At 32.2% G+C, this 21,332-nt stretch overlaps 1 protein-coding gene across 1 annotated transcript; it reads right to left on the bottom strand.

Moving 5' to 3' along the window:
• Window positions 1–11,536: 11,536 nt before the first annotated feature.
• Window positions 11,537–20,889, bottom strand: LOC149905713 (procathepsin L-like). Its single transcript, XM_090105414.1, has 14 exons — window positions 20,808–20,889; window positions 17,275–17,380; window positions 16,779–16,884; window positions 16,546–16,669; window positions 16,044–16,167; window positions 15,728–15,843; window positions 15,191–15,302; window positions 15,029–15,109; window positions 14,629–14,858; window positions 13,606–13,732; window positions 13,175–13,280; window positions 12,744–12,833; window positions 12,366–12,460; window positions 11,537–12,057 (listed from the first exon to the last, which is right to left on the bottom strand). The coding sequence occupies exons 1-14, from the start codon at window positions 20,869–20,871 to the stop codon at window positions 11,877–11,879; spliced, it is 1,662 nt and encodes a 553-aa protein (XP_089961540.1). The 5' UTR covers window positions 20,872–20,889; the 3' UTR covers window positions 11,537–11,876.
• Window positions 20,890–21,332: the final 443 nt, after the last annotated feature.

The following is a 21,332-nucleotide window of genomic DNA, read 5'->3' as shown; positions in this document are numbered from 1 at the left end:
TGAAATCAGATTACAGACGCGAGACGTGCGGAATGAGAACGATTTATTGGCAACATCGTTTTTGTTTTCGTCATCATTTTATACCTACTTCGGGATGTAAGCTTTTGGTATATTTCTATAGTGAATGTATTTAATGTTTTGGATTGCTAATATTATAAAGAGGTTTGTTTGTTTGTTTGATTGTAATGAATAGGCTCATAAACTACTGGACCGATTTTGATGAAATTTGGCACAGATAATAATCTTTAGACCCTCAGAAAGAACATAGGCTACCTTTTATTGCGAAATATGTACCACGGGCGAAGCCGGGGCGGACCGCTAGTAGAATATAAAAAGAAAGTTGAATGTGTCGTAAATTCAAATGTTTAATATGATATGTAATAGCACAGTTCTATCGGTTGAGCTTTCATTTAGCAAAAAAAATAATTAAATCTTACATCGTATTAGGTATAACATTTATCAATCATTTAACATTACAATCGCTATCAAGAGCAAAGAGCAAATACCCTTCAACAGTCATAAGAACAACAATGCATGTTACTGGAAACATAAAGTTCCCCCTACTGAGTGTTTATTACAAATATTACAGTCGACAATGGTCACGTGGCCTTTGCAGTACGGACAATGTGGCAGAAATATTCCCACAGGAAAACCGCGATAGAGAAGAAAGTATCTTCTCGTAATTAAAAAATTCTTCATGTCGGTCGCCTCAGACTCGGTGTAAAATAAAAAAATGTGTGCGTGTACTAGAGTACACACGTAAGAAGTGAAACTTCTTTATGTCCTTATTTTTCAAAAAATAATTTACTATATAGATACAATATTAAAGAAATACGTTAGTCACACGCTCGTCGCTACCTACTTAAATATTTACACCGGCCGCTGCTGCAACTCGCTCGCTTCGCTCGCTCGGCTCGTGCGGTAGTTCAAAAGTTAACCTAAGATGCTCGTCGCTTCGCTCCTCGCTACCTATTTACATATTTACACCGGCTGCTGCTGCAACTCGCTCGCTTCGCTCGCTCGGCTCGTGCGGTAGTTCAAAAGTTAACCTAAGATGCTCGTCGCTTCGCTCCTCGCTACCTATTTGAATATTTACGCCGGCCACTGCCGCGACTCGCTCGCTTCGCTCGCTTGGCTCGTACGGTAGTTCAAAAGTTAACCTAAGATGCTCGTCGCTTCGCTCCTCGCTACCTATTTAAATATTTACACCGGCCGCTGCTGCAACTCGCTCGCTTCGCTCGCTCGGCTCGTGCGGTAGTTCAAAAGTTAACCTAAGATGCTCGTCGCTTCGCTCCTCGCTACCTATTTAAATATTTACACCGGCCGCTGCTGCAACTCGCTCGCTTCGCTCGCTCGGCTCGTGCGGTAGTTCAAAAGTTAACCTAAGATGCTCGTCGCTTCGCTCCTCGCTACCTATTTGAATATTTACGCCGGCCACTGCCGTTTTCAGCTTATAAAGGATTTCGACTTAGGCGGATTTTGATTGGACAGAGAGTTTGAGGTTTATTCTTATAAATTTTGAATTCATAAAATTATAATTGAACACCTGACACCAATCAAGCAAACACGTGTTTACGTGAGTCATAGATTTATTATCGTATACTCCTAAAATGTTTTCTAAGAAACAATAGTGTACTTACATTGTCGGCACGTTCTTAAAGTCGGTAACTTATTTTTGTTCGAACAATAGAGGTAATAAATTCCTAATGATCAAGTTGTAAAGGTTGTAAAATAAAAAATATTCTATATTAAAACGTATATATAATATACAGTGCGTCATTAATTTCTGACTGTTTCGAAATTTGGTGCAAAATAAAATAGTGTGTAAATAAAATTTGTAAAAAATCAATAAAATAAAACAATTGAGTAAAGATCTATAGGCATATAACATATTATGTATGTATGTAGTATTTATACAAGATATGTATATTATATATTTATACAGGGAACTTCTCAACGTGTTATCTATGAAATTATACTTTTACTCAATTGTTTAATTTTATTTACACACTGTTTTATTTTGCACCAAATCTCGAAACAGTCAGAAATTAATGACGCACATAGTACATAATATATACATATTAAGACAGAGGTTAAGCTTAAATAACTTGAAAAATAAATAACATGATCACGCCCACGTGTTGGTGTTTTAAAAAATTCAATCAAAAACTGAGGTTAACTTTAAATACAATTTTAGAAAAATAAATACCACAATCAACATTCAAGTATTAGAAAAAATTGATACCATAATTCCACCCACGTGTTAGTGTATTGAAAAATACAATCAAAAAGTGAGGTTAATTTTAAATAACTTAGAAAAATAAATACCATAATTACACCTAAGTATTAGAAAAAGATATGTAATTACTTACTTTTTTTTAAATTCACTGGAATTAGAATAATTAAAATAAACACTTTGATTGTGCTGATCACTTTAATATAATATTATCACGTCACCATAGAGCGTTGGAAATAAATACGAGTGCAATAGAAAAACGGTCAAGTAAAGTGGTAGGACGTACGTTAAAACGATACGATATCCCTACTCCGCTGGAGAAAGTATACTTCGAATCACGCGTGGTAGGGATAAGAAAAAGTTGGCGCGTAACGCAAAAATGTCACGAGTACGGCGTAACGCAAAAATGTCACGCGCGCGGCGTAACGCAAAAATGTTACACAAAATTTTTTTCCACCCCCGATAAAGAAGTTTCACTTCAAAAATGTCGCCTTTGGGCTTTGCCCGAGTGCTTTTCAGTCTTACAATTGAAGAAATAAAAGGACAAATTCAATCAAGTTTTATAAATAACATTTTTAATATTGTGAAGAATACATTGTTTTTTAACACATTTATCACAAAGAAATTATACATTTTTCTACATTAAGCTTTTTGATGTACAACATATTTACAATAAAAAAAAACATATTCTTGTCCGTGTTAAGTATGAGTCTCTATAATTTATTCAAGGAGGGTTAAATAACAATAGACACGTGCAGTGCGAAAGTGTCCCTTCATACGCAACTGTGTGTGTGAGAAATTTACATGTGTGTGAGTTTAAAAAAAATTATCTGAATAAAAGTTGTGTCTTATTACCATATAATATTACGTATGGAGTAGTAGGAGCTATATCTGTTGTAGTATCAATTTTAATTTAATATGTTAGCAAACCGCAAAATTTTAGTAAAAAAAGGCAAGAAGATGCTTCCCGTAATATTATAGGTACATGCTTAATAGTTATAGAAAGTAACTTTTTGTTTATTATTTACTTTTAGTGTTTGAATGGCACGAAATATTGGAAAAATGTAAGAAAATATGCTCTCGAAGTATAAATTAAGAACACTGCCGATAACTCAGTGCAAGCGGGATTTTATATTCGCCTCGGGTTATTCCTTTGAGATTTTCTTGGATATAACATATTTTGATAGAATACGATATCTTAGCTGATCACACTTATATATTTCTTTATAAATATTGGTCTATTCGAAATATGAGTAATGACTTTTATTTTGACTATAATATTTATATATCCTGTCTAAATATCGTGTATACAGGGTGTCACACTATTGGTATACTAAGCGCGAAGGGACTTATAGGTTTGCATACACTGATCATGAAAATAATACACAACAAAATTACGTCAAAAATTTTTTGCTAAATTTTTCCTGAAAATCCATGTTTTCTTCTCTGGCTTCGCGCAGCCGGCATATAACGCTTCTCTAATGTGAGCATTTTGTCTATGAAAACATAATCTTAAACGATAGCCCACGTGCTGGTGGAAAAGCTGGGCGGGTTGCTTGTTATGGGTGTACACATAGAGTTTTAAGATTTCATCTATTTGAAAAAAAAATGCGTCTGGAATTTTTTAAGTATTTTTTACGTACTCAGCGTATGCAAAACTATAACCTCCTTTGAGCTTAGTATACCAACAGTGGGACACCCTGTATAAACAATAATTGGTCAACCAGGGGATTTTCAACTCATTTTCACGATTTTCATTCCAAACATCATTCGAATCGATGCTGTGGTTTAGACGTGAAAGCGTATAATCAGAAAGACTTTCTATGTTTAAAATACATATATCGATCTCTTTACTGTAAAATAATAAAAGATCGGGAGAACAAAATGTCCAATAAAATCGATCATGATAAAACCGAACAATGGCTTTATTCAATTAATCATAAAATTCTTCAGAAAACTCGAACAGAATCGATCATCAAGATAATCAAACGTTCTTTTAACCGAAAAGTTTTTGTTTTGCTATCTCACTTAAAAATATAGTTTTGGCATGGTTTTTATTGTGATTTTTATATGCACAAATGTCAAATAGTTATAGAACATTGTCCTAAATCCCAAAATTGGTCCTTCGAACCTTGCTTCTATGCATAAGTTTCTATTCTTTTATGGCATTTCCTATAAATTTTCATTCTATTGTGGCATAAGATGCCTGCCTGCGCCTCGACCACAAGTCTGCAATTTCGTGATATGAGCGGACGTGCTATCACTAGAGCCAGAAGGGGCCAGACGAAGCCAGACCACTGTTTTCTTAGTTAGCTGCGCTTTTGTTCTGTAATTCAACGTGATGACGGCTTGTGGCACAGCGATATGAAACGTGCCACGACGCTAAAGAGAAATTGTTTTTGTTATAGGTGCCATAAGCCATTATCTTAATTGCTTTTTAGATTTTCAATATTATGTCACCCTAAATGGGGTTGATGGTCAATTAAATATCTATTTGTTTACCACATTATATTACACGCAAACAAAATTCATAAAATTAAACAACATTAAAAAGTTAAAAAGCAATGCAATGATATTATGTTAAGATGTAAAACATTTTTTCTTAAGCTTAATGATCATAAAACGTAATGACTTATTTTATATTACGTTCATGGGAATATAGATCGAGCAAATCTATGTAAATTACACACATTTATCATATCGAACAAAACTGAGATTTCATGAATAAAGAAAGGTTATTATTATGTAAGCGAGGCACGTCGCGCTGAGACAGTCAATTTCTGCGGCATTGCATTTAAATAAAACACGTGGACTAAGCAGTGGCTGTATTTTAGATTAGAACCATTTTATGTTATTATTGGAAATATGAACAATGTATTTTAAATTACTATAAAGATCTATTCGAACTTGAAATATTGACTTTAATATTTCAGTAGTCTTAAAGAAATAAATAGACTTTTAAGAAACCCAATTGACATCTTTATACAACTTAGTGATTGATAATATACTCGAAAAGTAAGCCTTTTTTTTATTATAATTAGATAGTAGATATTAGGGTATTAACTAAATATGAAAACTAACAAAGATTTAAAACAGCATAGACTTCAATGCGTTGTTAAAAAAATAACATACCTAGATTTTTTTAGGGACATAATATGAAAATTAGAAGGATTTCATTATATATCATTATATCCGAATTAATTTCTAATAAAGACACATCTGTTAAGGTACAAATACCGTTCCTTGAATGTACGAGGTATACTTATAATGTCTATTGTTTCATAACTGACCGGCTCGGAACAATGCATATTTCTTGCGACCTCAAAAACTGAGCGCAGAATTAAGACAATCCATCTTTATACATTTCATCCGTACGTGATTGGAGTTCAAATAATAAATATCGATATTTGTTTGGCTTTGAGAGCTTTTTGTTATAATCGACCGAATAACGAAGTTGTTTTGCTACGTGTTCTCATGGTAGACGGGAAATGAACGCAATTTAAATTAGCAGGTTTATAAATCGTCTTATTGGAGGTGTAGGTTATAATATTATGTGAAAACTATATATTTGCATTTACATAAAAGATCATGGTATTGCTATAAAATTTAGTCGGTAAGAATCCGACATAACCCACGGCTCCTTCTCCGGGGCCGTGCACCTATGCAAGATTTCCCCACTTAAAAAAATGGTTTTGTTATTAAATACCATTTTCGTTTAATACAAATATCTCTCACTGAAATGAATGTTAAATGAATGTATATCAAATTACGAAATTTAACCATATTTGTCTACAGACCGTGTTCGCATATCACTAAAGCAACTCACGTAAGTATTTTCCGAAGAATCATTACAGATAAGTGATCATAAATTAACAGGATATGGGTTTTATAAGGAAGCGGTATAGACTTGTGATAGCTAATCTTATTCTACGCATTAGATCGAAGCTTTTTAGCTATCGTAATGCATATATTGCCAATATTTGCTTTTACTGACAAGATAAAGTAAAGCCGACTGTGCGGCTAAAATATTGGTTAAATGGTTAACAAATAGCAATTACCATTTACTATTAAAATTTACCACTGAATATTCAAGTTGCGTAACATAAATTTAACGAGAATGTCGCGTCACTGTAACATAGTTGACGTCTCACAATGAATGTACAAAAATAGTATGAAATATCTGAACAGTTCTCATTAGTTCGTAACCCGAGGACACTAGACAGCTTCGTACTGGACATTTTGCATTTTTACTCCACAATAACCACTCTAGTGGATCCCTTTACAAGTGCAATCGTTAGTTGACGACGTGTCACGATATAATTGTCCAAAGAATTTCCTTTTAAAGGTCCTGTTTAATAATGGCGCTCGAGAAACATGAGTACCATTTGTTAAAGGGCTGATTACGTCAGGAAAATAAATTGACAACTGAAGCTTGGACGGGTAATGGGAAAATACTTTTCACTGAACGGTTTTTAATTTTTCGTCATCACAGGAATTATAGCTGGTTACTTTTAAGAGGATTGGCATGTGGAAGTCAGATAATGTATGGGCGTTTCACATCGTTAATGTGGAGACTTTATTCAAATTCAGTTTTAGCCGAATTCATAAATTCATCATTTTATTTTTAATTTTGATTTTGTAATAGTATAGAGCAATATCTCCATATGAATTCAATAATTAAAAAAATACATACTTAATTTATCACAATTTATATATACTATATAAATAACACAGGCCTTATAAGAACTTTTTATTCGTCACTACATAGTATAAAACAAAGTCGCTTTCCCTGTCCCTATGTCCCTATGTCCCTTTGTACGCTTAAATCTTTGAAACTACGCAACGGATTTTGATGCGGTTTTTTTTAATAGATAGAGTGATTCAAGAGGAAGGTTTATATGTATAATAACATCCATTAAATAGTGAAGAAGTACTGTTATTTTTGAGGTTTCTAAAGTGATGTCGTAAAAAATTACATTTTTTCCGCTTACATTGCAAACGCAGGCTGAACCTTTCGAGTTTTATCAAAATAATGTACTAAGTATTATACACATTAAAAAGGTCTACAGAAAAGTCCGCGATGGTGTATGTCTATCTCTTATGGATAACCCACAATAACATTTTTTTGTCATTTACTTTTTACGAAAAATAATGGCTAATTTTCGATGCGATTTTAACCAATACAGCATTAATCCTTAACCAATTAAATACCTTGAATACATTGTTCGTTTAATATAGATCTATATGGCCCTTTACACCGTATGATTTAAGTGAATATTTTCGAAGATATTACAGATTTAAAAATTGCGGGACGTAGCGTTTGCGGCGGTACCGGCCGGCCGCCCGGCTATCTATTTAATACCCGTACGAAGTCGGAGCGGGCCGCTATGTTTTTATATACAACCACAGACTAATAATAATATACTACGTATACAAATACAACGTTCACAGTTTTTCTGTAGTGTATAAAATATAGTATCAGCATTGCACCCGTGCGAAGCCGGGGCGGGTCGCTAGTTTAATATATAATGTATTTGTTTCTCTATCTACCGTTTTGAAGCACTTCAATATTCATCTGTTCGATTTGGCCGCAATCTTAATAATTCAGTATATTCTTACCCCAACCTCTAGAAAGTTCTTCAAATTTATGCTCATTATTATCAAGCCTTTATGAATTAGCCTCGGGTCAATTGCTTTTGCTGTACATTTATTAACAATCGAGACAGAACGACTCCTTGTGTAGTTCTGTCTTAATATTGTATGCAATATTAAGTACTTATTACAATGTTATTGTAAATGAATACAGAAATTCGTACACCGAAATCCGTTGATTGCAGTTTTAATGCTATTACAGATAATTAACTGAGTTTTTAATTAAGCCAATTAAAGAGATTTTCAGTTCACTATTTATATAAAACAACATTAATTGGTAATTAACCTGAAGGGATTTCCATTGTTCATATTTACTTATATTTCGTTATTTGTACACTTTTGATTTATGTTTGACTAGCTTCCGCCCGCGACTCCGTCCGCGCGAATGTCGGTCTTCGCGTGGATGGTTTTTTTCTCCATTTTGAGTAACTCTGACAATGGCATCTTATAAATATCTATTGGACCCAAATACAGCTAGTTAGGCCAATACGCAACGTGTTCGCGGTTCTACAGAACAACGTCTATGGATTAAAACTGAAAAATTAAGATTAATTTTTTTTCTACGTATTTTTCCAGGATAAAAAGTATCCTATTTTACGCCCAGGATAATAAGGTATAATTATACCAAGTTTCATCGAAATCGAACGGGTAGTTTTCACGTGATGTCTTCACATACAGACAGACAGACAGACAGACAGACAGAAGGACAAAAATTTTTTTAATCACATATTTGGGTTTGGTATCGATCCAGTAACACCCCCTGCTATTTATTTTTTCAATATTTTCAATGTACAGAAATGACCCTTCTACAGATTTATTAAATTTATGTTTGATGTTTGATGTTTGATAAAAATATCATAATGAAGTCTTTGATATTATGTATCTTATAAGTAACTTATGAATGTCGAATACGTTTAATGAAAGTTTATCTCACGTATTTAAAGCTACAATAACCTTCCAAATGTGTATTTTTATCGACTCTTAACACCATGATGTGATCAAGGTAATCTAAATTCAACAAATGTAAATGTGTGAATTTCAACTCATCCTGTTGTTTCTATCACTTACGTCAGTGAAATTGAAATTAAAAAACAAGGAACTCACACCGGGACCATTTTTGAATGGCTCATGTTTATTTCATTAAAAATAAACATTGTCTATTTCTGTTTTTATCTAATGTCGAAGAAATTAACCTTTTCTGTGAGCATTGGTGTTTTATCTGAATACTTAAGATGGGAATTTAAGAACTTTAAAGGTCATTTAAGTATTTGATGTACTTTTACATTATTGGAAAACATACCGGCCGAATTGATAACCTCCTCCTTTTTTTTGAAGTCGGTTAAAAAGTAACGTTTATCTAGAGAAACTTTGAATACATGCAAGCCGCTGTGGTTTAGAACGGATGAAATTACTGTACGTAAGCCTTAATTTTTATTACGAGTATGTAGGCATATTACAATTTGCAAAAAAAAAAAACTAAAAAATCGTTGCTACTAAATTTGAAAATTCAGAAGGAGTACGTATAGCAAAAGACAGAAATTGTATAAAAGACTATATCTGTGGACTATATTATAAGAAGTCGAAATTGTTTCACTGAAAAAATGTTTGTTCTGTGAAACAATTTCGATACTAATTTACATTTATCTAAAATGCTAAATACATATGATTCACAAAGCTATCTTGTTGAACATTTTACCAACGAAATACGTCCAAACTAAATAGCAGTGTTAAGTTTGATGAATTCGCTCTAGATTTCGGCCAGGATCCACTCCCGTCACTCCCAGGCTGAGCGTTTACAATCTTGAAGTAGGCCATTTGGCTGCACGCCAGCCCTCATCAGTTCGCATGCTGAACGAAATCTTAAGTTTTATGGCCCAATAACTTTCTAAGGTGCTCCCCGGTACTATATTGCACTTGGTGTTCCGTCTTGGACTATAGTTTGGCATCTGCGGGCTTAAGGATCTTTCGCTTTGATAAGTTTTGTCTCACGTTTAGTTGGGATGAATTAATTATATATAACGGTAGGAGATGTCTTTAAGTATTATACATTACGGCCATGTTCAAGTAGAAATAATGTATGATCATTAAGATGGCTGTGCAAGAAATAAAGTGCAAATAATTATTGAAAGAATTTAAAAAACTACTAACCTAGTAATTAGATCTTTTCTCTAGTTCAATCATCATGTTACGTGTCACAGACCATATTAAGCTCTAAGCCTGAGGCTGCAATTAAATGTAAAAGCTTGAACTTATAAGATAATTGGTCCATACGAAGTAACAATTCTGCCCGCGGCGCCGGTTTTTCTACTCTATGTACTCACACATAGAATCCAAATAATAATGGACTATGTTATCGTTTTTAAATGAAGTAAGCAAATGTTTTTTCTATTACATAGATTTTTGAGATAAATGAATCGCCAGATGGCAGAACAGAGGCTATATAATATGTATCAGTTAATTTTATGCGTGGCTGTAAACGGGATTTATGTGCGAAATTTAAAAGCGAGTTATATTTTTGCATCCGTTTTGGGTCTGAAATGCAAGAAATTTTAACGACATGTTTAAAAAGTAAGTAGGTATTGAGACTACATTTTTCTAGTTTTAGATAATACCAGTTTTAGTTTTTCATAAAAATAAAACTTTTACACTATAAGCTTCCAATTTTAATGATTGTCATTTGCAATTTTAATATCCTGTTATTGATTCCAGGGACACTTAGAAAGTCACGACTTGTGTTCTTCCTAACCGTTACATGTTACTTGCTATGACGATTATAAGAGGACCTTATACCTTGCGTGACTGTAATCACTTATGAAGATCATTGCTACTCGCAACATTATGTAGTGAACTTTGAGCTGAAATTTACTTTGCGTATACGTGTTTGTAAGGGCTAAGAATGTAAACAAGTGATTATATTCTTTGTTCCTGTTTATGTGTGTTTATTCTTAGTTAAGTCAAAGGTCTTCTTAAGACGTTGTGTTGTTGTTTGTACCTTCTTTTAGTCGACCATAGAAAGAGTTTGGAGTATTTATTAATATCTTAGAGCATTAAACCAACTCGAAGATTATTAATTGATGGTACATCAAAATGGCTATTTCTTACCATTAATTATGTTTTTGAATATGTAAACTATAAAATTATCTTTTAACTCTGATCTCCACATAGAATACATTTGAATTAACAGAGAAAGTACAGATAAAGAAATATCTTGCTGCAACTTTCTAGAGTCTAATCGGATCGCAGGAAGCAATTAGATGTATTAGCGAAGTGCGTGTGAAGCCTTTCACTGTCTCGTGTGATTCTAACATTATATTCAATTTGCGTTATTATTGGATTTCACTAAATTATAGATATGGGTATGTTGCCAAGTTTTTTAAGGGATGTGCTTATGAGCTGACTATTCTATTATATTCGTAATCTAAAAAACGTATGTGTGTATAAAACATGTTTTTCTTTGTATACATCTACCTTTTATAGTTTCAAAGGTGGTGAAAATTTTTGTTTAATTCATCCCAGAAATTAGGAAAAGTATTTAATAGTTTGGGGTAGTATTGTTTCTATAGTATAATGGTGATGGGAGAACCCAATTTGAATTATATTTATTATTTATGAGAAATATGTCAAAAATAAACTTTTAGGTATGCTTTGATCATTTTTATTTATTATTTTAAGCGTAAATAAAACTTATAGGTAATACACGTGCAATCTTGCTTTCTAGAATACTAAATTAAGATTTAAAACTCGTTTACCATTAACAATATCATTCCATTATCAAGAAAAATAGAATTACTTAATCTAATTTTTATACAGCTTCCGGTATGTTATTATTTTTTTGATATTATAACTCAAAAAAACTTATTCATGGCACATAAAACGAGCATCGAACCCAAGCAAATATTTCTAGCAGACACCACGAAAATATATATTAAATAGAAACTAAAACATATTAAGCGATATAAAAATTAGATTAAAGTAGCAACTATCCGTATTAAAACACAACATAAGTGGGTTCAGTGGTGATACCACAGCTATTGTCCCTTGTGGAGATGTGGAAGTACCCATCAATGCCCCACTCAGGACCCCAGGAGTTCTTGACGATCCAGTATTCTTCCCCTTCGTTCACGCCGTAGCCAACTAGAGTTACCTCGTGGTTCAGGTCTGAGGTGGTACTAGAAAGAGATAGTTATATATTTGTGCTTGCTCAAATTTCTATGGTATGATGGCATTGAACATTGAGATGGAGTTTATTTTTAATTGATTGTATTTTTTGTATATTAATTTACGGTTATTCAGTGCAAAATAAGTATATTAATTCGGTTCGTTGAAACAAATTTTTTTCAGGACACATTTTTTCAGGACAAACCTTTGTCCTGAAAAAATATTTTTTTTTAAATCGAATCAAAGATTTAGAAAATATGTATATCTTCCTTGAAATTATTTCTCTCATTATAGGTAAACAAAAAATATATCAACTTACCAATAAGTATCATAATAAATACCGCCAGTGTAAAGGCTCAGTAGACCTGTAGCGTCTATTGATACCGAGAGAGGACCATGATAGACTAGCGCCACCTATAATAGAAAAAACCGTCGTATTTATTTGTATTTATATATTTGTTTCATTTATTATATTGTATTTTTCTTTATTAATTTAGTGCAGTTATAAATAAAATTGTCAAAATAAATATTCATCTCTTTTTTTGTTGTACTTTAAAATATTTTTTGGAAGACGATGGTGGATCTTAAATTAAAGAGGATTCATAAACATAACAGTTAGGTAGTAAATTTTATTTTCACTTATTTTATTTATACTTGCATATAAAGGTATATGGAGTGTAAAATGATAAGAACTCACTTTGAGAGCTTCCACGCTAAATGGTGTGACGTCAACAAAACCACGTATGGTGTACAAATGAGTCATATTGCTGATACGACAGAAACCATCCTGTGAAATGAAAAAATAAAATAAGTATGAAAATTAAATTCTTTACGTTTTATATTACCATTTATAGAGTACACAGTTTTTATAAACTAGTTCCAATGTTTTAAAAGAGGATAATTATACAACACCAGCCTATAGAAAAAAAAGAGCGTGTGTTGTGTCAGAAGTGAGAATTTTTTGGCAAGATTTAAAGATATCAAAATCGTCGCCTTACCCCATGACGTGACGGCATTGCCATGACGCGACCTTGAAATTTAACTCTCAACGCGCCTCTAGTTTCTCTTCAAAATAAACAGATGGAATATTTAAAACTAGACTTCTTTTGAAAACTATTTTTCCCCTACCTTATTCTCATAGGGACCATATTCCTCTTCAGTAGGTAGACCGTACTTCATCATCCATTGATAAGCAGCAGTGTCTGTTCCTCCATCGCACCCTTCCGCGCCGAATCTATTGTTCAAGGTATTTATAATAATTTGTAATTGTTTTATTCGGCACACATCATCGATGTAAAGATAGTTGATGTATTAAAATATGGTTCAATTCTTTATATTTACTATGTGGAGTGGTAAATTTATACATATAATAAGAAATGTATATGTCTAGTTTAAGTCTATTTATATGATAGCTTATGTGCCAACAGATTTCATTGTTTTGTTGCAAGATAATATGTATTGGTTACGGTGTGAATACGTTACTACCATAATTACTACCTGCCTACTAAATCCAATGGTTGTGACAATTTTTTCAGATAATAAGAACAAACTAAACTCACTCCCAAGCGCAGTCAATAAGAGCTTGATTGCTGAGCCTGATGAGCCTTCCGCCATTAATACTTGCAAGTATACCTTCCACAGCTGCAGTGGTCCCGAAGGTCCAACAGGAACCGCAATCTTCTTGTTCTGATTGTAGGAAATATGATATTATACGAGAGTTTGAAAGCTTACATAGGAAAGAAAGTTTGAATGGGCCCTAGAGGAAAAGCATTGAAATACTGGAGGTAGCTAATTTTGTTGAATGGAAACATTCCTGTATTTTGAAAAATGGTATAGAGGTTCATTAAATATTTTCGAAAATTCATTTGAAGGGATCGGGAATCGAACTAGCTAAAAATAAATAATTTATACCCTGTATATTATGATTGTTAGATAGAATTAAAAATAATTTGGAAAATCCAAAAGTGCACGCCTCATAATTTTTTTTTAATAAATATTTTTAATTATTATTTTTGTTTATTTAATAACAATTAAACCACATCAAATCAGACCCTGAAAAATGAAAGGGTTCTATTCCTGAGCATACTCAAGCGTAAGAGAAAAAAAAGACTCGATTAGTAAAGTATTTCGGTCGCTATCGTGTTAACAAGAAAAAGGATCCGCACATACAGACACACGGACGTCCAAGACAGAACTTTTTTAAACTGTTTTTTAACTAGTTTAAATAACAAAAATGACATCAAAAATATCATGAACGTTAAAAATAGTGTTTTTTCTTAATATGTGTGTGTATGTATTATCTTACAAGTGCAATGTATGATAAATAAAGACATTTTAAGTTTGAAAAATCAGATGTTTTGCGCGAAGCGACAGTAGTACCCACCTCAACGCTTCGCTTATGAGGCGTGCAATATTTAACGATAAAATAAACCATATCGATATATCAATATATACGTTCACAGACGATTTAGTGATAATTTTAATTATATGCTTTAATTTAATATTCAAAAAAAATAACAACATTTTTAATGCATTTTTTTTGTTCTTTTAGTCGTTTATTTGTTACATATTTAAATACTTACCTTTAACAGGTGTGATCCTGCCATATAATCTATGATCAAATTCCTCCGGTAAACTTTGAGATATCTCTTTAATTTGTTCAGGTGAATATGCGAACGGTACCGTCCCGACTTCACCTTGTTTCCGTTTCAATAGACCTTTCATCCTTTTCATTTCTTCCGGAGTACGGTCAGCAAATTTGGTAACACCAAGTTTAAAACCACTGTTATTGTTATTGTTAGCTATGATGCGCCTAAAATAAAATACTTTGATTCTGTAGATAATGTAACGTTAGCGTAATTTAAATTTATCAAATACCAATAGATTTTTATGACAATTATCTGCGGGTCACTGGGATCTGAGATACCAAGCTATTCTTTAATATTTTTTATGTAATGATATAGTATAATGCTGTTTTTTTACCTCATGTTATTGTGAAAAATAGCCTTCCTAATTTCACGTTCATCTTCATCTTTGTAAATTTTTTTATGTTTATGCGTGAAACTGAAAAATGATGAGATATTTTATTTATATTAAAATAAAAACTTAATATATAATATTTGTAAAATAAATACTATTACATACCTCTTAAATATACGCTCAACGTGATCTTCATGGTTTGTGTGACTTACTAACGAATCTCTTGTTACTTTAACATGCTTTGAATTTGCCAGTTTTTTATGGCTCTCACAGGGATCTAAAGTAATTGTTTTTTTTTTTGTATTAAGGGTATATATTGCAGTTATTAATAGTTAAATATTATATAACTACACGCTTTATTCAACATATTTAAAACATTTAGATTAAATAAGAATTATTTACTCCAGCAATATTGTTTACACTTCTCGAAATTGATAATTACAAAATTTGATAGCGTTATAATTTCAGTATAATAAACCTAATTTATTAATAATTAACAGTATAAGCTTAACACTTCTATATTAAATATTATAAAGCTGAAGAGTTTGTTTGTTTGAACGCGCTTATCTCGGGAACTACTGGTCTGATTTGAGAAATTCTTTCGTTGTTAGATAGCCCATTAATCGAGGGAGGCCATTGGCCGAGCACTGCGGGTAAAACCGCGGAGCACAGCTAGTTATGTATAAAAATTGAAGTACTTACATTCGTTCACACTGAAAACCTTGTCATCAACTGCAGTAGTTTTGAAGTTATAGAAATGCCACACTACATGTTCACTTAGGCTTCCTAACCACGCGTTAAATTTAATTTCTTCTAACCTACAAAAAACATTATTTCATTTAGGATATTCTCATATTATTTTAACAACGAAGTTTTACTCTGTATCATGAAGAAATTTAAACAAAATATGGCGGAAGACGCGGGTACCCGTGATAGAATTTTTTCTATTCTCAAAAATTTTTTATAAATATAAGCACATTTAAATCAGTAGTTGATATTATTAATAAAAATATCTTACTTGATAGGAATCCAAGTTTTATTTTCACTCAATTTAGCAATCAATATTCTTTTAAAATCTTCGCTTTCATCGTCACTTTCATGTACAAATTTATGTACGTTTTGTTCTTGTGTATTTTCTTTACCTATAAACAGAATCATCATAATTAGCCAATATATTTTGTTCCCACTACACGCTTATAGGAGTTTTTCTTTTGTCATGTTTTTCTACTGTAAGGAAACAGACCACAGATCACAGTCTTCAGAGATATAACGACATGTTCAAAAATAGTTTGAGCTGACATTCAAGCAAAAATATTTCTACACAAATCGACAGGAACAGGACTTATTTTATATCAGGAAAGAAAACTGACAGATAAGCTAATCAGAAGTTGTGAAATTGGTTTTAAATTTTGACTAATAACTTGATAGAGTCTTAACATTCAATGCATCTACTTCATACATCACGAAAAGACGTGAAATTCCTATTTTTCTGAATTAATTGAATAATAAACGATACTTACCCACGTAATCAAAATCAGACGCATCAGGGAGAACCTTATACAGAGAAATTCTGTGAAGCATATCTCCTTCTCTTTTTGTGCAATTTAATTCATTTTCTGCCTTTTCAGTTGTTATAGGGTATACCTGATAATTACATAAGCTATTAAATATTTCGATATTTTTATAATTTCTCAACAATACGAAAGTATTCAGTTTTTGTAAACTAGTTGTGTGTATAAATTTAATAACTTACTGTAAATTCGACGCCATATTTATAAGCAGTCCTTCGTTTTCCTCTAAAGTTGAATAATTTCACGGCTCCATTATTGAAGTCTGCACGAGATTTCTTGCTCGTACGCCTAATAAAATGTATATAAAATTAAATAGTTTTTCTGTTTTGGTAATCGATAATATGAATCATTTATAATAGTCGTTTATTTAGTTGCTTACGTTGATGTTATTATCTGGATATACAATTTAGGAGGCATTAAACATTTTGAATGTTCTTAATCTTTTCTAGATATTATAATAAAAGTTCGAAGTATAGAATTAAGCAAGAATATACTATAAGAAAAAAACATTCCATTAATATAATAATTCTATAGCCCTTAACCTGTCCTCTTAGCAAGCAACTCGTAGCATAGGGCAAACCGTGTTCGATATATCAGTTTAATTAATTAAGCACGTTCCCAGTCCGCTGTAATCCCATAAAATTACACTAGAAACTCGAATATTACGTTGAAACTAACCAAAATTTAAAATCTTCTATCCAGCCACCAGTCAGAGACCACCTTTCACCTTCAAGGCTATAAGTAGAGCTCCATTTTAAATCTGGTATATCCTCGTCATTGTTCACTGAAACAATGACAATTTAAATTGAAATAAGCAATAACGTATCAGAGTACTCATTATGATTTATCAGTAGGCAAAATAAATAAAAGTATGGCCAATTGAACAATAATTGTGTTCATTGAATTCAGAATTTCGTTATAAATTGCACATAGCTTTTAAGTAGCATTCAAAGTACAATAACCTTTACAATTGTTTTAAATTATTTTACTACAGGTACAGTGAATGACATGCGGTATTACAATTTTCATGTGACAAATTAAAATATTAATAATTAAGTATTTGTATAGAATGTTGAGCGGTTATCCGCTAGGAATACGGAGACTAATTTTTCATTCTCTATATTTCTTTATATTGAAACTCTACCTAATTGCTTGCTAAATCTTATTGCTCTTTATATTATACTAGCGGTCCGCCCCGGCTTCGCCCGTGGTACATATTTACGTTTTCTCTACATAAAAACCATCCTCGTACTTCAAGGAATATAATAAAAAAAGAATTATCGAAATCGGTTCAGCCGATCTCGAGTTATGCGCTTACCAACACATTTTGCGATTCATTTTTATATAAAAGACTAGCGGTCCGCCCCGGCTTCGCCCGTGGTACATATTTACGTTTTCTCTACATAAAAACCATCCTCGTACTTCAAGGAATATAATAAAGAAAGAATTATCGAAATCAGTTCAGCTGTTCTCGAGTTATGCGCTTACCAACACATTTTACGATTCATTTTTATATATAAGATTAAATCACACTTTATCTATATACTAGCGACCCGCCCCGGCTTCGCACGGGTGCAATGCTGATACTAAATACACTACAGAAAAATTGTGAACGTTGTATAGGTATAAAAATATAGCGGCCCGCTCGGCCGCTCTGGCATCGCACGGGTATAAAATACATAGCCGGGCGGCCACAAACGCTACGTCCCGCAATTTTTAAATCTGTAATATCTTCGAAAATATTCACTTAAATCATACGGTGTAAAGGGCCATATAGATCTATATTAAATGAACAATGTATCCATGGTATTTAATTGGTTAAGGATTAATGCTGTATTGGTTAAAATCGCTTCGAAAATTAGCCATTATTTGTCGTAAAAAGTAAATGACAAAAAAAAGTTATTGTGGGTTATCCATAAGAGATAGACATATACCATCGCGGACTTTTCTGTAGACCTTTTCAATGTGTATAATACTTATAGACTGGGGTAGAAGCCTTTGAAAATAATGAAAAGATAAAAAAAATCGCAGTCGGATGAAAAGGAGGGGAATATGATAAAAATGTAAGGAAAAATAAATTACGGTCAATCCGAGTTCGGGAAGCGGGAGGGGGGAGCTTTTAAGAGAAAAAAATGGTTTCTCTCGATTTCCGACAAAACTACAAGTCCTATAGAAAAAAGTTCAATGGCAAAGTTGTAGGTAATTAAAAGTTCTACAACTTTTGTGTTCACAATTTTTTCACATAACCTAAAAATTTAGGTGAAAAATTCAAAAAACCAAGTTTTTGGTCTTTTATTTCTATCTACTTCAAAATTTATTTTTTTCTACGAAATTTGGTGGAAACTTACTTTATTATGTCTCAAATACACTGTAATTTATTTGGTTGAAAATATTTATTTTTTCGCCTTATTTTGAATTAATACCAAAAAAACAACCTAATTTTCAATCGAAAAGTCACCCGTCAAAATATCAGCTTTTTTCAAAAACTTGGGGTGCCTTTTATTCATTGAAATCTCTACTTTCATATGGTGTAAAAAAAATAAACACCACCATAGTAAATGTTCTCAGGAAATGCATACAAACAGTGTGATAATGAGCTTTTACTAAATCAGGCACACTTCTTGAACTCTATATCTTCTCTTGTATCGGCTTTTCGGTAATATTTCAAAAGAAAAATAATTATCTGTTCTAAGTTTAATATTTTACAGCATATTCAAAAGCAAAATGATGTCGATAAAAACATTTCAGGTAGTTCGAGAAGTATGCCTGAATTAGTAAAAGCTAATTTTCAGACTGTTTGTATGCATTTCCTGAGAACATTTACTATGGTGGTGTTTATTTTTTTTACACCATATGAAAGTAGAGATTTCAATGAATAAAAAGCACCCCAAGTTTTTGAAAAAAGCTGATATTTTGACGGGTGACTTTTCGATTGAAAATTAGGTTGTTTTTTTGGTATTAATTCAAAATAAGGCGAAAAAATAAATATTTTCAACCAAATAAATTACAGTGTATTTGAGACATAATAAAGTAAGTTTCCACCAAATTTCGTAGAAAAAAAATAAATTTTGAAGTAGATAGAAATAAAAGACCAAAATCTTGGTTTTTTGAATTTTTCACCTAAATTTTTAGGTTATGTGAAAAAATTGTAAATACAAAAGTTGTAGAACTTTTAATTACCTACAACTTTGCTATTGAACTTTTTTCTATAGGACTTGTAGTTTTGTCGGAAATCGAGAGAAACCATTTTTTTCTCTTAAAAGCTCCCCCCTCCCGCTTCCCGAACTCGGATTGACCGTAATTTATTTTTCCTTACATTTTTATCATATTCCCCTCCTTTTCTAATGGATTTCATCCGACTGCGATTTTTTTTGTTTCAAAAATTATCTACTCTAGTCTATTAGTACATTATTTTGATAAAACTCGTAGGGTTCAGCCTGCGTTTGCACATTAGAAACCTCAAAAATAACAGTACTTCTCCACTACTTAATGGATCTTATTATACATATAAACCTTCCTCTTGAATCACTCTATCTATTAAAAAAAACCGCATCAAAATCCGTTGCGTAGTTTCAAAGATTTAAGCGTACAAAGGGACATAGGGACATAGGGACAGGGAAAGCGACTTTGTTTTATACTATGTAGTGATATATAAAACTCAAAGGTGACTGATATAGTGATCTATCAACGAACAGCCCAAACCGCTGGACGTATCGGGCTGAAATTTGGCATGCAGGTAGATGTCATAACGTAGGCGTCCCCTAAGAAAGGATTTTAGAAAATTCATCCCCTAAAGGGGTAAAATAGGGGATAGAAGTTTGTATGAAACTTTTTATTCCTTGGATGTATTTGCATGAAATTTAGCACACATATAGAGGGTAACTCGGATAAACACATAATATAGGTTTTATCCCGGAAATCCCACGGGAACGGGAACTATGCGGGTTTTACTTTGAGAACGCGGGCGAAGCCGCGGGCGGAAAGCTAGTATATTATAATTGCTTATTAAATCACACAATGAAGACGTATCATAAATAACTCTTCTTCCTCTAAAACTCTTATATGGATCAATAACGTTATATTAGTTTTTTAACAGTTTAGGTAAACATGCAATGATGCATACAGGATAATGAAATGTAGTCTATAAGTATTATAATAAAAAAACCTTCATGATACATTAAAAATATTAATTAAGAGAATAAAAAACATACCCGTGACTCCTGATGCGCAATAAACCGTATAAAATAATAGTAATTTAATTAATATTAAATACATTTTGTGAGACCTTTCACACTAAATGTCCCGTAATAAAAATATTATCACAAAATCAGCTTTATATAGAGGCTTTAATTAATGTTATGTTCTCAAATTAATTAATAATCCACTGTTTTGTGATATGGAATCGGGAAATGCTATCGAGGATTAATTTAGGTATGTGGAAATTATACTATGGATTTATTTTTATATTGTTTTGGAAAAATATCCTGTAATATTTATTATTTTATGAAGATTTTGTTTATAACCGGATTAAAAACTACATGTTCACAATTTGTAGTGAGTACCTATAGGTACTCTGTCTACTATTAAAAAAAACTAACAAATATACTTGGTTTCATGATTTTTTTAATTTCAACAGAAGTAAGTGTAAGATACAGTGTATAAAATTTATAAATATTCAATTTATTTACATACTGGAACCGTAGGTATATAAACAAAGTAACTTAAGGCAAAATGGG

The sequence above is a fragment of the Colias eurytheme genome, chromosome 9, assembly GCF_061535395.1.
Source record: "Colias eurytheme isolate Ceu_HAF_F1 chromosome 9, ilColEury1 Martin Lab GWU primary, whole genome shotgun sequence".
Classification (NCBI taxonomy): domain Eukaryota; kingdom Metazoa; phylum Arthropoda; class Insecta; order Lepidoptera; family Pieridae; genus Colias; species Colias eurytheme.
The sequence above is the reverse complement of the archived record's forward strand: the minus strand, read 5'-3'. Positions and strand labels throughout refer to the sequence as shown.